Source organism: Cryptosporidium ubiquitum, assembly GCF_001865345.1.
Source record: "Cryptosporidium ubiquitum isolate 39726 chromosome Unknown contig_3, whole genome shotgun sequence".
Lineage (NCBI taxonomy): Eukaryota > Apicomplexa > Conoidasida > Eucoccidiorida > Cryptosporidiidae > Cryptosporidium > Cryptosporidium ubiquitum.
In genome coordinates, this window is record NW_021639817.1 from 613,801 (window position 1) to 637,825 (window position 24,025).

The 24,025-nt window shown below is 32.9% G+C and overlaps 12 protein-coding genes across 12 annotated transcripts; 5 read left to right on the plus strand and 7 right to left on the minus strand.

Moving 5' to 3' along the window:
• Positions 1–262: 262 nt before the first annotated feature.
• Positions 263–1,462, plus strand: cubi_03600 (uncharacterized protein; the record flags this gene model as incomplete). Its single annotated transcript, XM_029020614.1, has 1 exon — positions 263–1,462. The coding sequence occupies one exon, from the start codon at positions 263–265 to the stop codon at positions 1,460–1,462; it is 1,200 nt and encodes a 399-aa protein (XP_028875058.1).
• A 146-nt stretch (positions 1,463–1,608) lies between these two features.
• cubi_03601 (uncharacterized protein) lies at positions 1,609–3,042 on the minus strand (the record flags this gene model as incomplete). The annotated part of the gene is made up of 1 exon (XM_029020615.1): positions 1,609–3,042. The coding sequence occupies one exon, from the start codon at positions 3,040–3,042 to the stop codon at positions 1,609–1,611; it is 1,434 nt and encodes a 477-aa protein (XP_028875059.1).
• A 368-nt stretch (positions 3,043–3,410) lies between these two features.
• On the minus strand, positions 3,411–4,223 carry cubi_03602 (uncharacterized protein; the record flags this gene model as incomplete). The annotated part of the gene is made up of 1 exon (XM_029020616.1): positions 3,411–4,223. One exon carries the CDS (start codon positions 4,221–4,223, stop codon positions 3,411–3,413), a length of 813 nt encoding a protein of 270 aa, XP_028875060.1.
• A 460-nt stretch (positions 4,224–4,683) lies between these two features.
• On the minus strand, positions 4,684–6,057 carry cubi_03603 (transmembrane domain-containing protein; the record flags this gene model as incomplete). The annotated part of the gene is made up of 1 exon (XM_029020617.1): positions 4,684–6,057. One exon carries the CDS (start codon positions 6,055–6,057, stop codon positions 4,684–4,686), a length of 1,374 nt encoding a protein of 457 aa, XP_028875061.1.
• Positions 6,058–6,446: 389 nt separating this feature from the next.
• cubi_03604 (uncharacterized protein) lies at positions 6,447–7,748 on the minus strand (the record flags this gene model as incomplete). Its single annotated transcript, XM_029020618.1, has 1 exon — positions 6,447–7,748. The coding sequence occupies one exon, from the start codon at positions 7,746–7,748 to the stop codon at positions 6,447–6,449; it is 1,302 nt and encodes a 433-aa protein (XP_028875062.1).
• Positions 7,749–8,949: 1,201 nt separating this feature from the next.
• On the minus strand, positions 8,950–15,321 carry cubi_03605 (uncharacterized protein; the record flags this gene model as incomplete). Its single annotated transcript, XM_029020619.1, has 1 exon — positions 8,950–15,321. One exon carries the CDS (start codon positions 15,319–15,321, stop codon positions 8,950–8,952), a length of 6,372 nt encoding a protein of 2,123 aa, XP_028875063.1.
• Positions 15,322–15,778: 457 nt separating this feature from the next.
• On the plus strand, positions 15,779–17,053 carry cubi_03606 (DnaJ domain-containing protein; the record flags this gene model as incomplete). Its single annotated transcript, XM_029020620.1, has 1 exon — positions 15,779–17,053. One exon carries the CDS (start codon positions 15,779–15,781, stop codon positions 17,051–17,053), a length of 1,275 nt encoding a protein of 424 aa, XP_028875064.1.
• Positions 17,054–17,569: 516 nt separating this feature from the next.
• cubi_03607 (uncharacterized protein) lies at positions 17,570–18,013 on the plus strand (the record flags this gene model as incomplete). The annotated part of the gene is made up of 1 exon (XM_029020621.1): positions 17,570–18,013. One exon carries the CDS (start codon positions 17,570–17,572, stop codon positions 18,011–18,013), a length of 444 nt encoding a protein of 147 aa, XP_028875065.1.
• A 48-nt stretch (positions 18,014–18,061) lies between these two features.
• Positions 18,062–19,018, minus strand: cubi_03608 (uncharacterized protein; the record flags this gene model as incomplete). The annotated part of the gene is made up of 1 exon (XM_029020622.1): positions 18,062–19,018. One exon carries the CDS (start codon positions 19,016–19,018, stop codon positions 18,062–18,064), a length of 957 nt encoding a protein of 318 aa, XP_028875066.1.
• Positions 19,019–19,397: 379 nt separating this feature from the next.
• Positions 19,398–21,160, minus strand: cubi_03609 (uncharacterized protein; the record flags this gene model as incomplete). Its single annotated transcript, XM_029020623.1, has 2 exons — positions 19,398–19,871; positions 20,321–21,160. The coding sequence occupies 2 exons, from the start codon at positions 21,158–21,160 to the stop codon at positions 19,398–19,400; spliced, it is 1,314 nt and encodes a 437-aa protein (XP_028875067.1).
• A 509-nt stretch (positions 21,161–21,669) lies between these two features.
• Positions 21,670–23,124, plus strand: cubi_03610 (uncharacterized protein; the record flags this gene model as incomplete). The annotated part of the gene is made up of 1 exon (XM_029020624.1): positions 21,670–23,124. The coding sequence occupies one exon, from the start codon at positions 21,670–21,672 to the stop codon at positions 23,122–23,124; it is 1,455 nt and encodes a 484-aa protein (XP_028875068.1).
• A 349-nt stretch (positions 23,125–23,473) lies between these two features.
• On the plus strand, positions 23,474–24,000 carry cubi_03611 (uncharacterized protein; the record flags this gene model as incomplete). The annotated part of the gene is made up of 2 exons (XM_029020625.1): positions 23,474–23,880; positions 23,943–24,000. The coding sequence occupies 2 exons, from the start codon at positions 23,474–23,476 to the stop codon at positions 23,998–24,000; spliced, it is 465 nt and encodes a 154-aa protein (XP_028875069.1).
• Between the last annotated feature and the right edge of the window lie 25 nt (positions 24,001–24,025).

The window sequence follows — 24,025 nt, forward strand, 5'->3', positions numbered from 1 at the left end:
AATTTTTTAATTATTCAGACATTTTCCCGCCAAACACAAGTACCGTTAATACTGATGCATGGACGTGAAAAAAAATTATGAAATACAAAGTTAAGCTAAATAGTAACTTTAAAAGCAGCATGATTGATGAGTAATCAGAAATAGCTAATTATTTACGTTTTATTAGTAACTGATTTTACTTCAACGTAATACATCAATTTATATATCCCATTTTGAAAAAGATTTATGTAAAGCTAAATGAAGTGTGGAATTAAGCTGAAAGATGAATCAATTATCTGAAAATGATCAAGAGCTAAAAACTATTTTGGATGGAGTTATGATAAATAACTGCATCAAACCATTTAGACAGGTTTCGGAAAAATTGGAGCAGCTCGACAAATTTGCACATGAATATGGAAATAATGTAGATTCCAAAATCAATCAAATGCTCATTTCATTACGCAAGGATGAAATTAATTGCTTAAAATTAGAAATGAGATTGGAAAAAATTCTTGAGTTAGTTATTAAGCAAATGAGAAAGGCTGGCCCTGGAGAGGAAGAAGATAAAGTACAGGTTGTAGAAACAGTCAAACAAAAAACAAATAAGCAAGAGATTAAAAAAAACATTGACAATAAGGAAGAAAATGCTGATGAGCGAACATTTGGTAGTTCAATAAATAGTATAGAATCCGTTCCTGTTGATCCTTTGATAAAACGAACTCTTGAATATGAAAAAACTCAGAGAAAAATATATGAAAAACCAAATGATACCAAAGGATACAGCATGTATGTTGAGGAAGAAACTTGTGATGAGATTAGTGTAAAAATAACTACTGATGGTTCTGCCAGAAGTCTAATTTCAAAGTATATTAATGGAGAAAATAAAAATGAGAATGAAGTTAGAGAAAAAGATCCTAATGCAATTCGTAGGGAAAGGGTCGATAATATAAAAAGGACTGTTAAGCCTTTAGTTCGTGATGGTGGCAATAAAGGCAAATGCTGTGGCTTTTGGAAAAAATGGTGTTGTTGTTGCTTAGATAAAGGTCCAACAAAATCAGGTAAATATTATAAAATGTCTACTCAAGAATGGAAAGATTTTCTAGCAGCAATAGAACCAAAGGACAAGAAATATAAGGATTATTGTAATATGTTAGAGAAAAAAAATAGTTCTTGCAATATTGATGTTGATGGTCTACCTCCATTAGTTGTTGAATATTCATCTTTAAATGCACAAGCTGGAGGATACTATAATGGGAATCAAATGTATAATATGGGTCAAAACTATCAATATTACTACCCAAACAATTATCAGGGATATTATAATGGCCAATACTATTATGATGCCAAGAGCCAGGCATCTAATATGTCATATGGAAATAACAACCCAAATTATATGAATTACAAAAAGAAAGGTAGAAATATGCAAGAAGATATTAAATGCAAGCAAATGCTACAGACAAAAATGGGAATAAGGAATGACTAATCAAGTTTTCTAATATAAATATTTATTGATAATTATACATGAAAGTAATTTTTTTATGGATTATAAATTTCATTATTTTCTTACACTTTGGATTTTTATAAAACAAAAAAGATGGTCATTTTGAAAAAAACCAGTGTTCCATAGTATTAAATTGGTTGTAACCCAAGAGCAACATTTACACTTTTCCGTATTGGGTTATTAGGTTCAAGATCTCCAATAGAAATCACAGTTGAGCAATGGGGACAATAACCCTTGATAGTATTGGGTGAAATTCCTGAGGCAGCATCCATGTGATTCCTAATAAAGTTAATGATGCATTCCTGACAGTATGTTTCACCACAACATGGAGTCAAAACTGCGTATCTAAAGAGTCTCGCACATATAGGGCAAGTTAATGAGTCTCGCACAAGACTGGTATCTTCCTTTGATTTACCCATATGCTTTCCAATAGTATCTTCAACAGTTCTAGTAAGAAAGGCCGTACTCGAAAGCTGTTTTGCATCTTTTAGCACAGCAAATGTACCGTCAGGAAGGCAATAAACTTCTGAATAAAGCCTACCTTCTTCATCAAAATTAATAGCTCTTAAAAAGCTTCTAGGAATTCCTGTGGCAGGCCTAATTTTTTTCTGAGATACTCCTTCATTAACTTTGGGACAAACACGAATATGATGTCCCCTCTCGCCACACATATGACAAATATAATCTGCAGGGACGTCAGTTGATGTGTTACCCATTGCATTCTTGTAATTATAATTAGTTGAAGCAGATGCAGATCCAAAATTGGTATTATAAATTTGTCCACCAGAATAACTATTTGATGCTCCAGTATTGACAGGACCTGTTCCAACAGCTCCTGGCTTTTTGTAAGGCTCACTTCTAAATGAGGTAGTTCCAGGAAAATTGGTACTTGTTGCATTCCCAACTCCATATCTACCCCCCGTTGCAGTTGAGGCCTTTGAATATCCTCTTTGATTAAATTGTTCTAACATTTCGCTTCTTTGAGCTGCTGTCTGTTTGAATTTCTCTCCATGCTGTTGCATTACTGACAAAATGGCAGCATCTTCTGATAAATCATTTTTTGAATTATTCGATAAATTTGCACTAGTTGAGGCTGAGCTATGAATATCATCCTTGTTTTCCCCTCCTTTTGTAAATTCTCCACTATTAGGAACTGAATCAATAGTGGATGAAGGGTATATTATAGTTGAGTCTTTCAAAGATGAAGTATTTGATGGAGCAGTAGCTGAAGTAGCGGTATTTGGTGTTTGTAATGACGTATTTTGAGGCTTATTCTTTATTTTTGAATTTGCTGCTTCCAAAAGAGATTTTGCTAAGTCCTTAGGTAGCCTAACAACATTTACATATGTTCCCTCTTTTATAATATCATAATCTGAAAGGTATACATTTGAAACTCGGCCGTTCTTATCACTTGGTGTGGCTAAAATATCCATATCTTCCCCAATGTCCAGAATTTCTCTGAGTTTCGACCTAACATGTGAAACTAAAGCCGGAAATTCATGTGTAAGGTCCTTAAATTTCTTTTCACTTTTAAACTTATAGTAAATTTTGCTATTGACCATTTTGAAGTACTGAAAAACTCAAGATTTTTCTGACAAAAAGTTAAAGCAACACCTTGTCCCTTATCTTTATTGATCCTTCTATTTACTTACAACAAAGCATCTTAAAAATGTTGGAGACTTTTTAAATTCCAACACATTACACAGGTATCTTTCTTCCCAAACTAGCGCCATTAGTGGCGCCCAATTATCATAGAATTTTGAAGCATGCAAATATTACATTATATAGGAGGGAACAAATATATATTAGAATAAAAAGATTGTAACGATATTATAATAATTATTACATTGAGGTTTTGATTATGATTATATGCAAATGTACTGCCTGGCTATGGAATAGTTAATTTAAAATACTAAAGTAAATGTCTAGGTTAAAGTCCAAGCAAGTATGCCCCATATTTTGTTAAGACGACTTTGTTTTCTTCGTTATTTACACTTTTGTTGTCAGAGTTAAGAGGATCAGGGCATTTAGTAGCTACCTTATATTGCTTGATTGTTGGCATTGAAGGCGTCCTTTGAATTGGGTTATTATTCACTTTTGAAAGAGGTGGGTTGCTTTTAATTTGTAGGTTATTCACTGTGGGAACTTCTAAATATTTACTTTTTGGGGTACGTTTCTCTTCAATACATTCTTTTTCTATCCTATTAGTTTTTAACTTAGTATTTAAAGTATTTGATTCGGAAGAAATAGGAGTACTATTTGAATTGGATAAATTAAAATCTTTATTGGCAAATGCATTTGAATTATGTGAGACAAACCTCGATTTAGGGATAACAATGCTTTTTTTTATTTCACTAATTTTATAGTAATTAATGGGTTCATTAAAGCTGCAGCTAGTTTGAGCTATGCTATCACATTGGGCGATTTCAAGATGATTAAATACATGCTGTTTTACATCATTTTTGGACTTCTGGAAGTAGCTTTTAAGGGATACTGGTGAGCCGAACAATTTGTTATTTCTTGAAACTTCAAGATATTCATTCCCATTGTCTGTGAATGTAAACAAACTCCTTTTGAAGACATCATTGTTAATTACATTTGGCTTCGTAGTTAAATAAGAGTGATAGTCACTAACATCTTGGTATACTTCATTAGAATGTTGCTCCTCGTTTTTCAAGATATAATTATTGAAGCAACATATTCCATCTGAAATATTGATTATTGCGTTTACTATTCTCTCCATTTTACTTAATTCAAAGGGAATAGGAAAATAAACAAAAACAAAACATGGGAATTATTTTAAGTATAATTGAATATTTAAGTTGATCTTTAGTTTTTCAGTGACATTTTTTTTCTCATGCATTTTTTTGGAGACCTCGCAAAAATTCATGCATAATTTGGCGGCAACCTAGTTGCCAGTTTAAGTTGCATGCAATGTCACAAAATAAGAAAAAGAAAAAATTAAAAGAAAAGGGCAAAATAACTAATTATTGTTACTATGAGTTTTGGAAAAATAAAAGATACAATGTAGCCACACTTATATCACAGCCACGGAAAGCTACTTTGGAATTTGAAATTTTTAATTATATTGTTACTATTCTTACAAGATCAATAATAGTAGCGTAATATGCATTTTATAAATTTGAATAAATGAGTTTGCAAAAATCATCAAGGAATTAAACCCAGTTGTTCTAATCATAAAATCAGTGATCTGAGAAAAAGTGGGTATATATTATTGCTGAGAAACATAAGGGGTAAACTAATATAGAGAAAATTAGAAGGACCACTGCCATTACCTTTGAGATGTTCCAAGAAGATCCCGAGAATAGCTTGAGATGGAGAACAGCCGGGAGGAAATAACATACGGTATTAGAACAGAATAATCCAACAAATTCATATGTAAGTCCAAGGTCTGAAACAAAATATGTGACAATTGTACAGATAAATAGGAAAATAAAGGTGAGTGTTCTAAGCAAATGACGGTCTTTTGCTGATGAACTCTCTGCATCTTCTCCATTCTTAATTATTACGGCAAGAGATTTTCTGAATGAGTGGCAAGACACCGGGAATGAGAATACTAATGATGAAACCAATACAATTTTAGCAATAACTATTGTCAAAGATTGAGTGTCAAACATACTGAGAATATCTGAGGATCTTAAAGTGTTTCCAAATAACATGTAACCTGAGGAGCCCATAAGGATGTAAATTAAAGTACAGAAGCCAAGTGATATAACCGATGAAAAAATTAATTTGTACAATGTTTTGTCTGCAAGTTCATTCGCAACATTCAGGAAGTTATGGTGGCATGTGAAAGAAAATACAAATATTGGGAATGTCTGTAGCATAAATATTGGTCTCCTGGTTGAAATTAGTTCAACCTTTTCAAGCATTGATGAAACTTCGGGAAGACCAATTAGGAAACTGAAAATTACAACTGCTGCAACATAGAGCGAAGAAAATACGGCAATCCAGTTAATGATTGTAAGTTCAGCAAGAGTTGTAGGATAACTGGCTGGGCCAATAATAAAAATCACGACAAATAATAGAATTGCAGTTCTTATATTAGACTCTGATAAATATGGAGAAAGAAAACCTCCAAATAAGGTCTGTAATACAGCTACAACAACCATTAGGTAAGTAATGCATGATCCAAGCGACATAATTAGAATAGATGTGTCGATTAAAGATTTAAGCTTTGGAAAAGTCTTCTCTGCAATTGAATAGTATGTTACAGGCATCATTGTACCTTTTGGATCCTCATTAAGCGATATTTCAGAAAGAAGAATGCATGCAAGTGTTGAAAACATGCCAGATATGACCGTCATAGCAATTCCCTGCAATAGTCCATTTTTACTATATGCCCAAGGAAGCCCAAGAATTCCAACACCCATCGTTGTGTTCACCAATGCAAAAAAAGAAGAAGTCATTGAACCCTTCTTATACCTTTTTTCAATAAAGTTCTCCATCCCAATTAAAACCTGCTCTGACAAACGAGAGATAAAGCTCTCTTTTGAGCTTTCCCTAATTGTAGATCTAGAAGGGAGTAGGCTTTTTTCTTCATTAAAAGCCCTCATGAGATTAAATTAACTTTTTCATATAAAAAAAAATTGTTCTTAATTGTTGAATACTTAACTACTAATTTAAGTTGATCTGTTCGTTCTCTTTTTTTTTTGCCTCAAGAATTTTCTTTAGAGACGTTGCTTACTTTTACTTAATCTATCTTAGATCCCGCTTAAAATCTGTCTATTAAGTACCGACCAACAATTTACCGCTTTATTATTCCCAGATCCTGAACCAAGAAAGGCTCTGTATAAAAAATATTGGCAAATCAAGATAGCAAACATTGAAAATAAAACTCTCAGGATTGAAATTTTATGCCAAGTCATCAAATTTCAGGAAAAACAAAATATGTATTTATAATTTACGTATTAATAACGATCATTTTCAATTTTCTACCTAAATATTAAATTTCCAAAACTCCTCTGGACCTAAAAGCGATCCGAAGTTGTTCACGGACATGTTCTACAGCTTCTGATTTTCTAGGCCTGACACGGCCTCTTTCAGAGTTATTTGCACGCCTACCGTTTCCTCCATTACTTTTATGTTGTTGGGTGGGGTTTCTAAGTTCAGGATTGGTTAATGTTGTGTGATTGCCATTATCAGTTACCTTATGGGAGATAGAGTTTGGATTAAGCCCCAAACTGTTTCTGTTTCTATTGAAATTTCTTTTAGTATGTTTAAGGTTCATTCTAGAGGGCTCTGGGAAATCGTTAAGAGTCGAGTTAACCTGTGTGTTCTGTGTAGTATTTTGTTTATTATACGATGAGCTAGGATTGCTACAGTTCTTCTGATAAAATCTCTTCTTTCTTTTAACCTTAATATTATAATTTCTGCCATTATTATTGAATGGGTTGTTACTATGTGCAGCTACTACTGCATCTAGACCAGAACAATAAGTAGTTAACCTATCTACTTGGTTAGTTCCGGAATTTACTACTCCCATGGTTGTGTCAACACTGCTATTATTATCATCACTGAGCACCATTTTCGAGCTGGAGTCTTTTTCCACGATTGTTTTGAGAAGTTGAGCATTGGTACATTGACTCGAAATCACATTAGATATATTGTCACTATGAGAAGAAGTGTTAAAAATATTTTTTTGAGAGAATTTCTTTTTTTTTTTGTTCTTCTTTTTCTTTCTCTTTGATTCGTCTAAGTTTATATGAGCAATAGCTGTATTGATAACTTGGTCAAGTGGACCATCAAACTTAGTAGTAATTGTCTCTTGAGTAGAAGATGTTTGTGAAGAAGAGTTTTTGAGACCAATGCTAATAGGTTTCTGTGGTTGCTCTTCCTGTAATCCCAAGTCCAGGTGACCTTCGCAGTCACAACCTTCCGAGCACGATTCATGATCCGTTCCAGGTAGGGAAGCTACTCCAGAGTCTTGCTTAACACATACATCTGCCTCTGCCCTAATCGCACTAATAGGTGATTGAGAAATGTCCTTAGAACAAGAAGGCGGCCTTTCAGAAGCCAAAGGAATACACTTTTGTTCATCTACTACCAGATTATTCCCAGATTTGTTCAGATTTAATGCCCTTCTCTTAGTAGCAATCAAGATCGCAGTTTCCCTGGAAACACCGAGATATTCAGCTTCTGCTACCCAACGAAGCAGCTCCTCGTCAACAACTGGGCCAGTTAGGGGAATTGAGCTGAATGCAGGGCTCGGAGAGACATCCTCCGGACGGTTCAAGAGACCAACCATCATATTAGGTAGTCGTTTTGAAACGAAACCAATATTTAAATCAAATTGAGAGTGAAGATCAGAGGCACCAAGAAACTGGAGACCATTAAATATATGATTCTATGTCTAATAGATGATTTGATCAAAATGCAAGTTAATTTAAACGTGGCTAAAACAAAAGGAAAAAGAGAAAAAAGTGTTATATAGAGCTTTGGTTGAGTCTTTAGCCAAATAAGCGTGCTTGGTACAGCGATTATCACAAATTTGACAGTATTTACGTAGTTGGAAACCTGATTTCTGAAATTCTAATTCGAGGGATTTTTTTTTTTTTTCTCACTAAAGTTCAGATCTTTCAGAGCAAACAATATTCTGATACTTAGTCCAGATATAATGTTGGATTATTAATACATACACTACAACTTGGTCAAATTAAATGCATATATTAGCCGTTCCTCGCTTCAAACGACTTGAATTTAGAAATAAGATAATTGTCAATTCCCTGAGTAGTCCCCTTTTCAATGTATCAATAAAAAGTGAAAAATTCAAATATTACTTATATAGCTATGTATATATATTTGAATACATACAATTTGTTTGACAACTTCGTCAAGACTATTGTGGTTGATACTGTAAGGTTATAATCAGAAAGAACTTCTCGTAAGTTGTCTACCAGGATCAATCCAAGCCTGAAAAGACGGCAAGCTGTCCAAAATGGACTTCCTTTGATCGATTATATTACCACTTTAACAAGTATTAAACCCTGAAGGTACATTAATAGCAAACCGCTGTATTAACGGCTTATAATCAAAGGTGCGTCCACTCTCCTTGTAGACTTCCACTCAGAGAGGAAGCAAGCAAAGTAGCTCTATATCTGTACTTAAGCGCCTCCAAACGCCAACCGATTAATTCAGTAGTCAGAAGTCAGAGCAACTTCGCCAACAAGCTCTTTTGTGCCTGTTAAGTGTTTTTCCCCTTAAATCCAGAAGCCTCTAATTCAAGGATACATATACGTGGATTTGGCGCCTAAAATTTACCAGGCGCACTAGGCGCCTCTGACAAATTAATTAAGAAATTTGGAAAAGAAAAAAAAAAAAGAATATAAAAATACAAATTTATTTACACCAAACAACTACTTAAAATTTATATTATAATAAAAAAAAATTAGGTCCAAAAGAAAATACCGGACCATTTCGTATTAAAATGAATGATTTGCGAGTATACATTAATTTGATTTCTTTGGGTTTGCAGATGAATGCGAGGCACCGATTGCTTTTTGCTCACTTACTGGGCTCGAAAAATAGTTAGGTTGAATATTGTGTCTATTATCTATATTGTTATCACAATCCTGAACATCTTGATCTTCATCGTCACTTACAATATTATTCAAGAAATCAAAGTCATTCCTCTCTCCTAATAGGTTGTACTCCCTCTTATTTCTGTAATTGGAGGTAAACCTAGAAACCATATAACTAATAAAATTCTTTAGAAGTGTATAAATAGGAGAACAATATACTGCTATTGAACATACTATAATAATCACTAAAAGTAGAAACGTTTTCGTTGTAGATCTTTTGTAATATACTGATTCTTGTGATTCTTGATTATAATCTTCAATTTTACCACTTTTTGGACTTGCTGCAGAATTAATTTGATGATAGATTACTTTCCTGTCTAAGTCATTACTATTTGACTCGTGTTTAATGCTCTGTGAATATTCTTTAGAAGATTCACTTAATGGACTATTGAGTTTAGCTGTTTGCACAAAATCTTTTTCAATTAAGCTTTGATTTCGAATATTAGATTTTTGGAACTGCTTGTTTTTTTGCTTAAAAATGTTCCAATCTCCATCCCAAACCACATTACCCCATCCTACAGCATTTGCCCTATAACCAGATATTTCAATCAAAAATTTATTCTTAGCTTCTAAATAGACAGGAATCCATGGTGCAAGCTTATAAAATGAAATGGAATTTTTGGGAGACATGCTATTTGTGTCAATTACAAGAAATCCACGCTTTGAAAACTGGTCTTGACTTTCTGAGAAGATTTTTGAAAATTCATGGTAACTATATGAAACAGAAATTGTATATCCAGCATCAAAAATTTGTAAATGATAAGGGTATACGTGTTCTTCTGGGTCGCTTTCTGACTTTCCAATAATATATATAGACTTAGAAATTCGATTAGGAGTTTTTCTGTCTCTTAGTGGCGTAGATAATCTAATAGTAAGATGAAGATTCTGGCCTGCAATAATTGGTACTGAGGGATCTGGGGTGATAGAAACTATTAGTGGATAGTTCTTTGAAATATCGTGACTAATAGGAATTAGTGAAATTCCTAACATAATTGGTACGTTTTTTAAATTAAAAGGAGGAAGGCTTTTAATAGAACATTCCAATAAATGTTTTTGGGGTGTGAGAATAACTGTAATCCTTTCCATTGCATACAAAGGTGTAGAAAAGTTTCCATTAAAATGTAAGGAGCTGGATTTAATTAATTCAACTTCCGAAGATGTATCTTCTGCGTTATTCTCATCATTTTGGAAGTCATCCGGTTCAGAATAAAGAGTTAATTTAGATGATACAAGAAGAGGATTATAATACAGGTCTGCAGTAAGTAAAGCCTGGCCAGGAGAAATTTTTTTAAGATCAAGTAACAGATCAGTTTCGAATTCATTTGAATTTAAAGAAAGAATAACATCTGAAGGAGGTAAGTGTATATATTGGGGAAGACTGTTTGTAGAAAGAGCTTTGCTTAGCTTACTTTGTATTGAGCTAAACCATAAATCTGTTTGAGTGCTGAATGGAGGAGGATTCAAAAACTTAATATCTTGGTTTTGTGTAGAAACTGTATGTACAATCATATCAAACGCTAAACAAGAAATCCTGTTATTTAATAAATCAAGCTTGTGAGTAAAAGTCATCCAAAAGGGAATATTCAAAGCTCCTGCATGCTCGTTTCCAATAGTATCAACATCGACCTTAAAGACCTTTTCAACTGAATTTAAGAGTGAATCAACATTTGTGTATATAGGATTAATTGGAGTGGAATTGATTTTAGTAAACAAAACTTCAAGCATATTTGGAGACTCGGAAATATCAAAATTTACAGGGCTCAATGAGAGCCTTATAAAGGTAGGGAACAACTTTTTATTGAGTTCTAAAAATACCTTCTTTCTACCATTATGAATATCTGTAAGAGTGATCCTTGATCTGAAAATAAACATTGGCTTGTTTGTATCCAATGGACCACCAAATACTGTGCTTCCACCCTGTATACTTGTTAAATCAAGTGGTAACGGTACTCCATTTGGTATATGACACTTAGAATTAATATTTGAATGAGATAAACCTTTATTTTTACTTGTATCAAACTCTACTGAGTTATCAATTACACTAGAAGAGTCCAAAGCTGTCTCTGAACCATCAATTGGCGAAACTTCCACAAAAATCGAAAATAATAACATCTCATGTTCTTCATAGTTTGAAAAAGAATTGAGTGATTCTATTCTAAGTATATATTGGCCTTTTGTGAGCTCTACTTCTAAATAACTTTGTGTTCCTCTCTGTTCTGCTACCCAAAATCCTTCAGGGACAATTATTCCAATCCTATAAAATGAATATAGAAAATCAGAGTGAGTTTGAAGATAAACAATTGAAGATGATGCCACGTTTAATTTCAAATCATGAATACTACTTGAGAAGGTTGAGAGCTTACTTCTGGTCATAATTTGTCCTTGACAGATATTGATTATTCCCGAGTTAAAATAAGGAGTATTTTCTTCATTTAAACTAATTTTAAAGTCTTCCAAATAATAATGGCATTTCTGTTTTGGTCCAAACATTTCTTTTTTAGTCATTTTCGATATACCTCTTTCTACAGATTCTTTACTACCTCTAATCCTCCCAGTACCGACTACTCCAACACTTACATAACTTTCTAATATGTCCTTGGTATTTTTCGGGAGAGATAAGTTGTTTCTGAAAAAATTCTCATATTCTACAGGATTAAACTTAATAAGCCCAAAAGTGATTAAATAGGGCATATTATTTGGAGTTGGAGAAAATTGAATTTCATATTCCCCAGATGAAAGTATTGCTAAGGTATCTCCGTACTTTCCAGACATAAAGATTTGATGGTTGTTCAATTCTTTGTCCCCTTCTTTAGTTTTAAATATAGTAACATAAAATTCATAACCTGAAATAAGAGTTGGTTCAGAAAGTATTCTGAGTAAGTTAGTCTCGTTTTCAGGGACTCTTAATTTGGTTTTCTTTGTTTCTTTTAAGTTAAACATTATAGTACTTACAAACCCTCTATGTGGCTCTGATAAGAATCTTATTCTATTCAGAGAATCTGGTAATTCCTGAAAAGGAAGTATATCAGGAATACTAATAAGTTCTTGTCTTAAAGAAAATAACCTATTCTTCAATGCAGGTTTTATATATCCACTTATTTTAAGCAAAGCAGATCTTCCCATTGTCAATTTTGTGAATTGATTTTTGGATTGAATGGATAGCTTATACTTTCCTTCCTTGATACTTGGGAAAGAATATTCAATTCTGTTTCCAGTCTGTACAAAATTACTATATTTAACGAAATTATGTCTCGATTTCTTTTCAGGATCTGTCTCACTCCCATTAAAAAGTCTAATTGTTATAGGTATCCATGCAGGGTAAACTTCAAGAGTCAGATATAAGCTGATCTCTTCTAAATCTGAGCTTAAAGGTACTGAAATATGCATGAACGGAGAAAACCAAAAAACAATTTCTCGAATTTCAAATAAGTCTCCTCTATGAACCAAATTCTTTTCATGCTTATTTAAGTCTTGATTTGGAATAGAAATCATATTTTTAGAAAGATCAAAAATTAGTGAGTTTTCTGGAAGCATCTTCTTTAAGTAATCTTGGGAAACTGAAAAGAGTTCAGTGTGGCTCCACTCTGATAGGTTTTTAGATTTTGGATTTTTGTATCCCGTTATATACTTGTAAAGCTCTGGAAGTATTAATGGAGGAAAAACGGGAAGTTCATCAACTGAGATGATCGATAAGTGTAAACGAAATATAGGGCATCCACCTTCCTCAAGCTTTTCATCAACACCCTCTTCTATGAGGTCAAACTCAAATATTAGATAATTGGTTCCCTTATTAAATTCAGCAAAAAAAGAATTTGGATCATTTGGGCTAATTTTCGTTGGATTTTTGTTTTTAGAATGAATCATCACTAAACCTGGGTAATTTGTAATAGAGGCCTTTAAAATACTTGAATGAGAAACACGAAATGTGATCATATAAGATACAGATGCTTCTTTAAGAAAATTATCGGAATTATGCATGTTAGAACTTTCTATTTCGTATTCTTCTAGAGGAACCAAAAATGTTCCATCCAGTATGTACTCTTCTCCTTTCAAGTATTGAGTTAAGTCTATTTCTTGTGGAAGTGACATTTGGGAGGTTTGGCACTTAATGAACAAGCTCTCCTCTTCAGCATCCATTCGCTCATCATTACTATTGGAAGATTTATAGTGATTATTGGTAGATCCTGGTTCTGGAATATTAAGCTTGCCTGGGAGTTGCACTAAAGAAATCTTACTATCAAACTTAATGCATTCCACTTTGTAAATATCAAAGTTTTCTGGTAAAGTTGCAAACAGTTGTAATTTATAAGTTCCTGCGACTAAAGGTCCAATTGACGAAAAGAAGTTGTGAAGAGTATGTGGGGTTAATGTCAGCCAGATTTTGTCATTGTACAAGACATTAATGAATACTAGTGAAAGAGGATGCTCTGGAATCTGGAGTTGCATTGATAAATAAGTTTGAGTAAAATCCTTTACACGAAACTCCTGAGTATGTATTTTTGAGATACCCGAAGCTATAGAACTAGCAGATAAAAGAAGAATATCAGGAGCGATATAGCTCTTTTTTAACGCAACTTTAGGATTCGGAGATATTTGTAAATTGAAGTAACGAGCATTAATTGGATTCGTACATTCGTTGGCGTCAGATGAAATTGGGAAAACTTCAATCTGAAGGTGGAATGGAGTGCAAGGTGAGACAGAATTTTGAGATTCACTGATTTTATAGCTGTGAATGTGTAAATAATAGTCGTTTGGCTGGCTTATTTTACAGTATATAAGATTCATTTCTTTGGAAGTAACCCCCAAATGATTTAGATTTCGTGAAGTACAGAATGTAGATTTGCTGTTATGGTTATAATTTTCGTCAGATTCCAAGGTTTCATCAAAAAAAAACTCAGAATCTTCTTCTTCTTCAGAAATCTCAGGGGATTTTGACAGGGCTATAGCTATGTCAGAGTGATCGTGATGCGATAATAAATAAAATATACTAGGTCTAGAAATTTTTACATGAACAACATGGTTGGTTTGAGATTTCAGGGATTCGAATGGCCCCTGTAGGTTAAGTTTTGGGCCAAACAAAAGGTGGTTTGAAGGGATGGAATTTGGTTTCCTTAAATCTTGAAATTCACCAGAAAATAACCCATCTTGTATAATCTTAGTAGGCAATTTGGGTAAACTACAGGAATTTTGATTAGAAAGAATTTCTGCAGAAAACTTTTCAGAATGATTTTGGAAGGAAATTGCTATCTTAAGATCAAATTTTGCAAAACGAGGAGTATGTTCCATCCAAGGGGCTATAACTACAACTCTAAATGATTTCTGAGAGATATTTTCCTTAAACAACTGACCATTGTAAATTGGAGTTCCAAAAAAGACTCTATTATGAAGGTTACCACTAATTTGATGACTTTCTAGTTCACGATGAGCTCGGTCAATTCTTAGAGGTTCAATTACTAATTGCAGTGGCATTCTTGAGAATTTAAAACCAAGCTCAATGTATAAATTAAGTAGTTTTTCCTCCTTTAACCTTGAGGGGGGAATAACAAAAAGTCTTGACCACAAAATTGTCGCTTTATAAAGTTTGCTTGAATAGTTCACACCTTGTGGGATGGTTCTGACTATAAAAGAGTCGTCAATTTGATTGCTATACTCGTATTTTTCATCAGAGCTCAGATTAATAAGAGGTTTTTTAAAAGGATCATTAAGCGATAAATTGCTAATAGAATTGATAATTTCAGTAGTAGTTAGACCAAATTCAAAATTGATTGGAGAGCAATATGAATTATCAACTTTTTCCAAATCATCTTCATTCTTGACAAAATTTGAACCTATTATTATCAAATATTGAGATGGTATTAGTTTAGTCCTCAAAAAAAGTCTCGTATTATTCCCTGCTACTCCCCACGTTAGGTTTGCATCAGCAACTAAATTTTCGTTATTTGCTTGTGCAATTTGCATATAAGAGAAATCTAGGTCGCTATCAAATGATCTTTCTAAAGAAATTGAAACTACACTTTCATATCTGATATTTAAAAGGATCTTATTTTCTGGTTCATGACGGATTCCCCTAGTTTCAGAATAATATAACTCATGATTACCATATCCAAGACCATCAATAAATTCTGGGATTAGTTGATATTTACAATTTAAAGTAGATCTTGAGACTGTTGCTTCAGAGAATCCAATAGCAAACAGAATATATAGAAGAGTGCAAACCGGTAATTTTGGAAGAATTCTCATTCACACATAATACCAATGCGTTCTTGAGAATAATCTCGATCTTAATTAATTTCGATTTACGTGACTTTTTGTAATTAAATGGAAAAAGTTAGAAATTATTAAAATTACCGCCAAATGTCAATTAATTTAATGTAAAAATTTTAGCCGGTATAGAAAAGGACAGGCGGGAAAAAGCTAGTAGACTGTATATTAGAGCAAATCATAGTTAAAAGTAACTTAAAATGGTACCAATTACTTAGTTTAAACTGTACAAATAGAAATAATTAGGTTAAGTAATAATAATTAAAATGGATAGTAATAGAAATGAGGGGGAACTAGAAAAGGAGGGTTAAATAAAAATTGACTGTTAATAAAAGCAGTAAATTTTACAGGAACTGGGAAAATAAATAAACTCCCAATTTTGAGAAGAAATTATCCAACTATTTAGAGAGTATTTAGAAGTGTCTATATAGTAAAAATGTTTTTCTCTTCAATGCCATTTGATATGGGTGGTGGATTTGATGGAAGAATGGGTGGCAGAATGTCTCGCGAAGTTGACAACAAGAAGTTATATGAGATTTTGGAAGTTAGCCAAGAGGCAACTTTAAGTGAAATCAAGAAGGCTTATCGTCGCCTTGCTATTAAGCACCATCCTGATAAGGGTGGTGACCAAGAGAAATTTAAGGAGGTTAGCCGAGCTTACGAAGTGCTTAGCGATCCTGAAAAGAGAAAGATATATGATGAATACGGAGAGGAAGGATTAGAAGGAGGAGGAGGAGGAGCAGATCCAGTCGACTTATTTGATGTTATTTTTGGAGGTGGAAGACGCTCAGGAAGCAAAGGAGGTGGAAAGAGACGTGGAGAAGACTTGGTTACTCATCTCAAGGTAACTTTAGAACAAATTTACAATGGAGCAGTAAGGAAGATGGCAATAAATAAAGACACAATCTGTGCAGACTGTGAGGGTATTGGTGGCCCGAAAGATGCTATTCAATATTGCGAGCTTTGCCAAGGCCAAGGTGTAAGAGTTCAGATAAGGCAGATTGGGCCAATGGTTCAACAGACTCAATCTCCTTGTAATCCTTGTAAGGGAACTGGTAAGACTATTCCGGCTACCAAACAATGCAAAAAGTGCAGTGGTAGTGGGTCTGTAAAGGAAAGAAAAGTTCTAGAAGTAAATATTGACAAGGGTATTCCAAATCACCACAAGGTTACTTTCCATGGGGAGGCAGACGAAAAGCAGGGTGAAATTCCAGGAGATGTGGTTTTTGTACTGGATGAACAGGAGCACTCTGTATTTAAAAGAAGAGGAGGTGATTTATTTGTTGAGAAAGATATCACTCTTGTTGAAGCTTTGACCGGATTCAGATTTGTAATTACTCACTTGGATGGTAGAAAGCTCCTTGTTAAGTCTAATCCTGGAGATATTACTAAGCCAAGTGATATTAAATGCGTAAATAACGAGGGAATGCCAACATACAAGAATCCATTTGTTAAAGGCCATTTATTTGTTATTATCAACATTATTTTCCCTGATAAACTTGACAGCAAGGCTCAAGATCTCGTTAAAACTTTACTCCCTGCTCCAAAAGCTCTGGATGTTGATGAAGATGACCCATCAATTGAAATTCACTATACAAGCAATACTGAGCCATCTGATGTCAAAGACCGTATTCAAAAGGAGGCGTATCATGAAGATGATGAGGAGGGACATCATGGTGGTGCCGAGAGAGTATCTTGCCGTCAACAATAGACTAACACATTTAGGTAAGATGAACTAGTAGGTGATTTGAATTTTGGTTATTGATACTTGTTATTTTAACATAGATATATACCATCAATTGGATAAAATTGAGAATTTAGATGGTCTTTACATTAACCAAAAGATCTTCTTATTGTTTTAATTTTTTATCTCCTAGAAATTCACTATTTTCATATATGTCAAATTCTCTCTTTAGGTTTCTTCCCACCTTCATCTCTTTATATTTTCGTATACAACTTCCCATTAAGTGCATACATAACAATAACGGTACTGGCGCCAACATGGTATATAGTTTTGTATGGGCGCCATTATATTTCTAATTAATTTAAAACAAATATAGATCACTTCAAACTATAAGAGCAAATAATTAAAATTCAGAGTTGTGTGAGATAAATTATCTATTACTACTGCAATTTCCCACTTGTTTATAGGGTAGATATGCAATAGTGCGTTTATCACCTGTATTTGGCGACGAGTTTGTATCTTTTGCGAAAAAAAGATTAATTTATGGAAAGGTATGCACCGATAAAGGACTGGGAGAAAGAATCATTTAGTGCTTCTGGTTCAAATAAAAACAATGCTACAAAGCAAACCAAAGTTAAAGATAATAAAAGATACAGTAGGGTGGAAAGCGACTACGACTTTGAGTCTGGATTGAATAACTGGACACAAGGTGACAATCTTACGAGAACAGTAAATGCAGATGGTAACATCAACATTCTAGAAAATGCGGTCTCACGGCTGAAGTCCGTAGGATATGGAATCCAGTCAGAAATAAATTTGCATCTGGATATGTTAAATGAAATGAACTTAAACATGGATTCTACAAATAGAAGAATTCGTATCTCTCAAAAGATTTTGAATAGATTAGTAGATATGGCCAGTACAATGACTCTAACCATTATTGCATTTCTACTATTTATATTGCTGGTTTTGCAATGGATTTTATAGCGATATTTCAGAGCATTTTCTGTTTGAAAGATAAACGATAATTCTACTCTAATTCAAAGGAGGTAATATAGGTTCTCTGAATGAATTTACATCAGGGGCAATTCCGTGATACCTTCTTTCAAGCTGGTTTGGGTTAATACATTTCAGGAATTCAGACTTGTAATCTGAGGTACATAATGTTATTTTATCTCGAGTAGATTGAGGCAGAACGAGACTAATTGCCTGCCACAACCCCCAAAAAATTATAGGTGCGTTGATAAATGACATCTGTGCAAGATATCCCCTGTAGTTTCTTTGCAGATTTATTGCAATATCTTTCAGAAGCGAAATGGGTGCATTATACAAAGTGACATCTTGGAGGTCCATAATAACTCTCCACTGTTCAACTCTATTCCACGCAAGCATGTTTGTTATCACAAACTCAAACCAGTAATAAACTACGTGAATTATATCATCAGGTTCTTCCCCATCTGAAAATGCTTTAGCTCTGAAAACTATGATAGGCCTTAATAATTTGTCTCTTCCATGTATATAGCAGTACCCCTTTCTTAGTAACCTTTCTAATTTGTCCCTATCTTCAATCATCCTGAAATTCTGTCTCCACCTCACATGACGCTTAATATCATTCCATGCCTTGACAAAATTATATTCATTACCCTGTAAGTATCTTAATAAAAGATGATTATCACAAAAGGCCGTATTTTTTAATGAAACGTGTCTAGATTTGAGATATGCATGCATTTCTTTAATCTTCCCCTGCTCAAAGTCGTCTAAAGGAAGATCCCCAAAAATATACCTCATACCACTCTCTCCATGCCCATGCTTTATAGCATCTAATGGAGGATTAAAAGTCACGACCTCCAAAGGCCTATACTTTGTCACTGTTGTATCCTTCTCTTTCCCATTCCTATATTTGGACAAACGGTCTTCTTTTGTTGCATGAATATGGTGTCTTGGGCTTACAGAATGTGGGGTTGGGTGTTTTGAGGATGGAGAGTTTACCATTTTGTATATTTTTTCCTATGATTTTTTCTTGCCTTAATATTTTCTAATATTTAATATAGTCTCTTTTCCACACTTTCTTTTGTATTTGAACTACTTTAAATAATCACCGGTTTAATTACCATCTATTTCGAATTTGATTAAAGGCACTAATAAAAACAATTTGTATCTTTTTGGCCAAATTGTTTTCAGCCAAAATTTGAGGCATTTGGCGGCAAAAACATGTAACTCGTGCAAGTTAAAACCACATAAAAATAAATTATTTTTCTAGCATTAGTAACTAAAGGTAAATGGTATAAATAAATAGATAGATCAAAATATAAGAACTTATATGTGTAATATAGTGCTAACCTTGTTTTAAATGTTTAAAGAACTAAATCATTTAAGCTACTAATAATGACTTCATGATACAGTCAACAAACTCTTCGTTATCTGCACCTGGAAGATGGGAATTTGAATATAGAGATGGAGATGAAGCCATAAAGTTTTCCAGTTTAGGAATAGGAACATATCTAATCTTTCTTCCTTTTGAAGCTCTGCGATCAACATTATTTGTTGTTTTTTTCCCTTTATTTAGTAAAGATGAAGATACAGAGTTTAAATTAGGGTCATTGATCGATTTGGAAGAAATAATTTCTTTGAGTAATGAAACAAAAGAGTCTGAGTCATCGTAAATATCTTTGCTCATTTCATACATTAGAATAGGATCTACCTTGTCTTTCAAAAAATTGATCCCCACAAAATCTAGGGAATTAGCATTAGGACGTGATTTGTTAAGTGCATGTTCTTTATTTAATAGGGTCTGTTCCAATTGACTTCTTAGTGATTGATTAAGTACTTTGAAGTTTTTTTGGATCTAAAATTTTCAAAAATTAATTAAAATGGTTCAAATAAATATAATGGTATTACTTTATTTATTTAAATGTAGTAGTGGTGTAACACCATCAAGAAACAAAAAATTCTATCGGCTGACATTACCTCTACTTGAGTAATTCGCGAAAACCACGAATAATATTGTTGGGAGATCCAACAAAGAATGATTTGGTTTATCCAAAACTGCCATGCCAAATCATCTGGTAGTTATATATTATATTATTATTAGTCAAAACAAGTAATAATTAAATAAAATTTAATTATACATGACTTTGACGCCAATATATAATATAAACATATTAATTCGACAATTAGAAAGCTGCTTTGGAATATCTAATTTAAATTTATAACTTCAATTAAACCACTTTAACTTTGGGTTTTTGTATTGAAGTAGGAGCAATACCAAAAATTAAGAGTAATTGTTCAACTTACCTCAATTTGAGTATTTTTTTTCCATTCATCACATACATCTATACACCACTCAAAAGTATTATCTAATAATGAATTATACTTATCCCAGAATTCCAGCTCGGCTCTAATTCTTTTGTTTGAAGATTTAGAATTAGTATGTGCAAAAACTCCAAATTTTGCTGAGTTATTATGAATTGTTGATGAAAGCCTTTTATTATTACGGTTAAGGTGCATTTGTAATTCATAATTCAATAAGGTTAAATCAAGCATTTTTTTTCTGATATCATTAAAACTATTTCTAGATTCTTCGTCTAGAGATGAAATTAATCCATTTGGAGGAAGTTTATTGCATAACTTTAAAACATTTTGAATGAAGATACGTATGGCAAGTATTTCTGACCATATTTTACGTTGATTTTTAACACTTTCTCCCTTTTCTTTGTCAGACAACATTTTATCCTTAATTTTAGTATTATCTACAATTGAAAAATTAGCTTCTATTTCTTTATATCTATCAACCTTTTTAGTAATGGAATCAGGTAACTGAATATTAGTCTTGAAGTTGAGGTAGTCTTCATTATTATCATCAAAGCCAGAAATATCATTAATACTATATTCATATGATTCTTCTCCAAATTTGGAGTTTGAATTATTATTGGTAATTTCTCTATCTCTAAATTTTTTAAAATCGGATAATGAGACCTTCTCTCCTGCATATTTATTTGGCAAATTAAAATCGGCTCTAAATCTTAATCTGCCATTGTTGTTACTGAACTCACTAATGTCTGGTATTTCCTCTTGTTCTATTTCTGAGCCACTTTGATTCTTCCCATCATAAAATTCATCATCAAAAGAGTCCATTTTGTTTGGAAATCTGAATGACTTATAGATATTTTCAAAACGTATTTATTATCTGTTAGTAAACTTTCAGTGATTAACTCCAGGCTTTATTACTGCTGTCCCCTTCAAATTAATTATTATTAGTAATTAAAAGTGTCTTTTAAACAGTTAATTTTTGACTATTTCTTGAGCGGATAGTTTAATGAATTATAGATAAAAATTAGGTACTTTATTGGCGCCAATTCTAGATTATTTTTTATTTAAGAAAAACCGAATAAAAATAATTATGAAGATTGAAAATATTGAGTTATGCTAAAAGAAAACAACATTGTAAAGTTCTTTTTAATAAGTAAAAGAATTATTTTTTGTTTTTCAATTAAATAAATACTTTCATGTATCCAATATAATTATTGGCGCTGAATGTGGGAAAGTAACATTTAAAAAAGATTGGCTTGAAGTTAATATTGGAATAATAGGGTTATATGCTGTTTGGTGTAAAATAGTGTAGACAACTTATCAAATATCCTAAAATGGAAGTAAATTTTCACTCTCTATACTCAAAAGCAGCTAATAGTTGGTCTCTGTTACAATTAGATTCAAGCTGTGTGGAGGACATTAAAAACGGAAAGCAGCTATGGTTAAAAGGCCCAAATAGAAATGGAGAGAGCTGCAGAATTCCGGCAATTATCTGTACTGAAAGAGAGACTTTTTATCTTAAGCGTGAGAAGAGCAGTAACATGTCATACTTAGCAATAGAGTCTGAAAGTATTGAGTTGGCTGAGAAACAAGGCGATGAGAATTCTTCTAATAACAAAAATTGCAACTCAAGTCAAATTTCAGTAATTGGGAATTTGAACAGCTTTATAACTATGATTAAAACTCCAGCTTTGATGGGCAGTTTTGAAGATTACATGGCCAACCATAGAAACGCTACCAATAATTCTAGTTCAGAAATAACTTTTGAAAAATTATTTAACATATCTCAGATGAGCTTGATGGAATTATATAAATATCTATTTGACTACAATAGCATGATGTATTGTGATATAGAAGGAAACTGGTATTCAATTAATAATGATATTTTATTATTCTTGTTAAGCTCAATTTTACAGAAAGGAATGTCCATAAATAAATCTTTTAAGAGCATGAATATAAAAGATGTAAAGTACTTACTCAAGGAATCCTTATCTGATTTGGAAGCTGTGGGTAAGTCCTCGGAGAGTTGCATCAATTATAATGTTTTAAAACATGCATTGAGCTTTGATTTAACGCTGATTCAATTAATTAAACATATAATGAATATACCAGCAAACAACAATATAGGAAATCTGGTATTCAGTGATTTCGATAACGAAAACATAACAAAGTTCTTATCCTCTCCTCGCATACAAGATAATGTGTCTCTAAAGATGATTGAAGATATCAAAATTGATTTATCATATAAAAGAATTCAAGAAATCCTTGCCTTGTCTATACTTAAAAGACACCAAGTCTTGAAAGCAAAAGATTATATTGAGGAATTTCAAAACATCCTTTTAAACTATGTCCCTTTAGAATTAAGTGAGTTGGAGTTCGAATCTAATGACACAAACACAATGTCAGATTTAGACATTGAAACAAATAAGGAAATGTCTACAAACTTCTACTTTGGATTCCCTCTAATTGAAAATCATCCAGATAACATAGGGGTCAGGTTTGATATAATCGCAGGTCAAGCCTATTACAATTATGAGGACGATAAAATTATATATTTACCCAGTTCAACCCTTCCTATCGACCCACGTAATAGACTTTCAACCATGTTTCGTAAAAAAAAGTATTGGCATATCTCAGAACTTAACGCCTACATATCACCAGTTCTACAACCTGGAATCAAACTTGAAGCATTCTGTCTCAAAAATTGTTATTTATGCGAACAAAAAATATTCAACCAAAACTATAGACTATTTTATAATAAAAATCTTCCTCTCATGCATGAGACATGACGTATATGCATGGGCGCCGGCACGATACCAAATGACATGTGCTAATAACGAAGGATTAAGTAATGTAGAACAAGAGATTGCGACTTTAATTCTGTTATAAAGTGATTAGGTAATTAGAAGTCGTCAAATTAGAATATTGAGAAAATTGAACTTGAGATTTTTTGATTCTGGTATTTTTGAATGCTTGAATAAACCAAATAAAAGGTACCAATAACTCGAGACCAAACTTTTTTTCGTTCTCTAAGTTGTTTCCCACATAATTGTTTTCATTATTGATTTTTCGTAACTGCTTTTGACACAATATTGCTCATTAATAAAAGTTTTGAAAGCCAAAGAAAATATAGTGAATATGAAGCTAATTTTATCATTAATATTATTTTTGGTGCAGATTTCTTACATTAAGATTGGATATGGTTTGAATGTCGAAAATTCACTACAAATTCAAAAAAAGTTCAATCATTCAAATACTTCGACTAAAGATTCATTGAAGTCGATGGAATCTCCATCGTCAAGCATAAGTATACCCATAGACGGAAATAATACAGATAGTAGCATACTAAATGCATTAGCGGCAGTTTTGCCACTAAAGTCAACTTCAACTTCTGGTTCTCTAAGTGAAAAAAAAGATGAGAGAGCATCCGATCTGTCTTATTTCGAGCCCAAAGTACTTTATACAACGATTCCCGTGATCGTTGTATGTATGGTTGGTATTGCAGTAATGGCGGAGTTATTTGGCGATGGGTTCGAATCCGGAAAGTAAGTTTTAATGATTTTGTACTCTAACAGTTCAAATTTTAATTTTTACTATTTAATTTTAGGAGAAGATTGTCAATGATACCAGATTCTGTTAAAAGAAGGGGAAGAGCATCAATCTAGAAAATAGATGAGAAAGAGGTTTTAC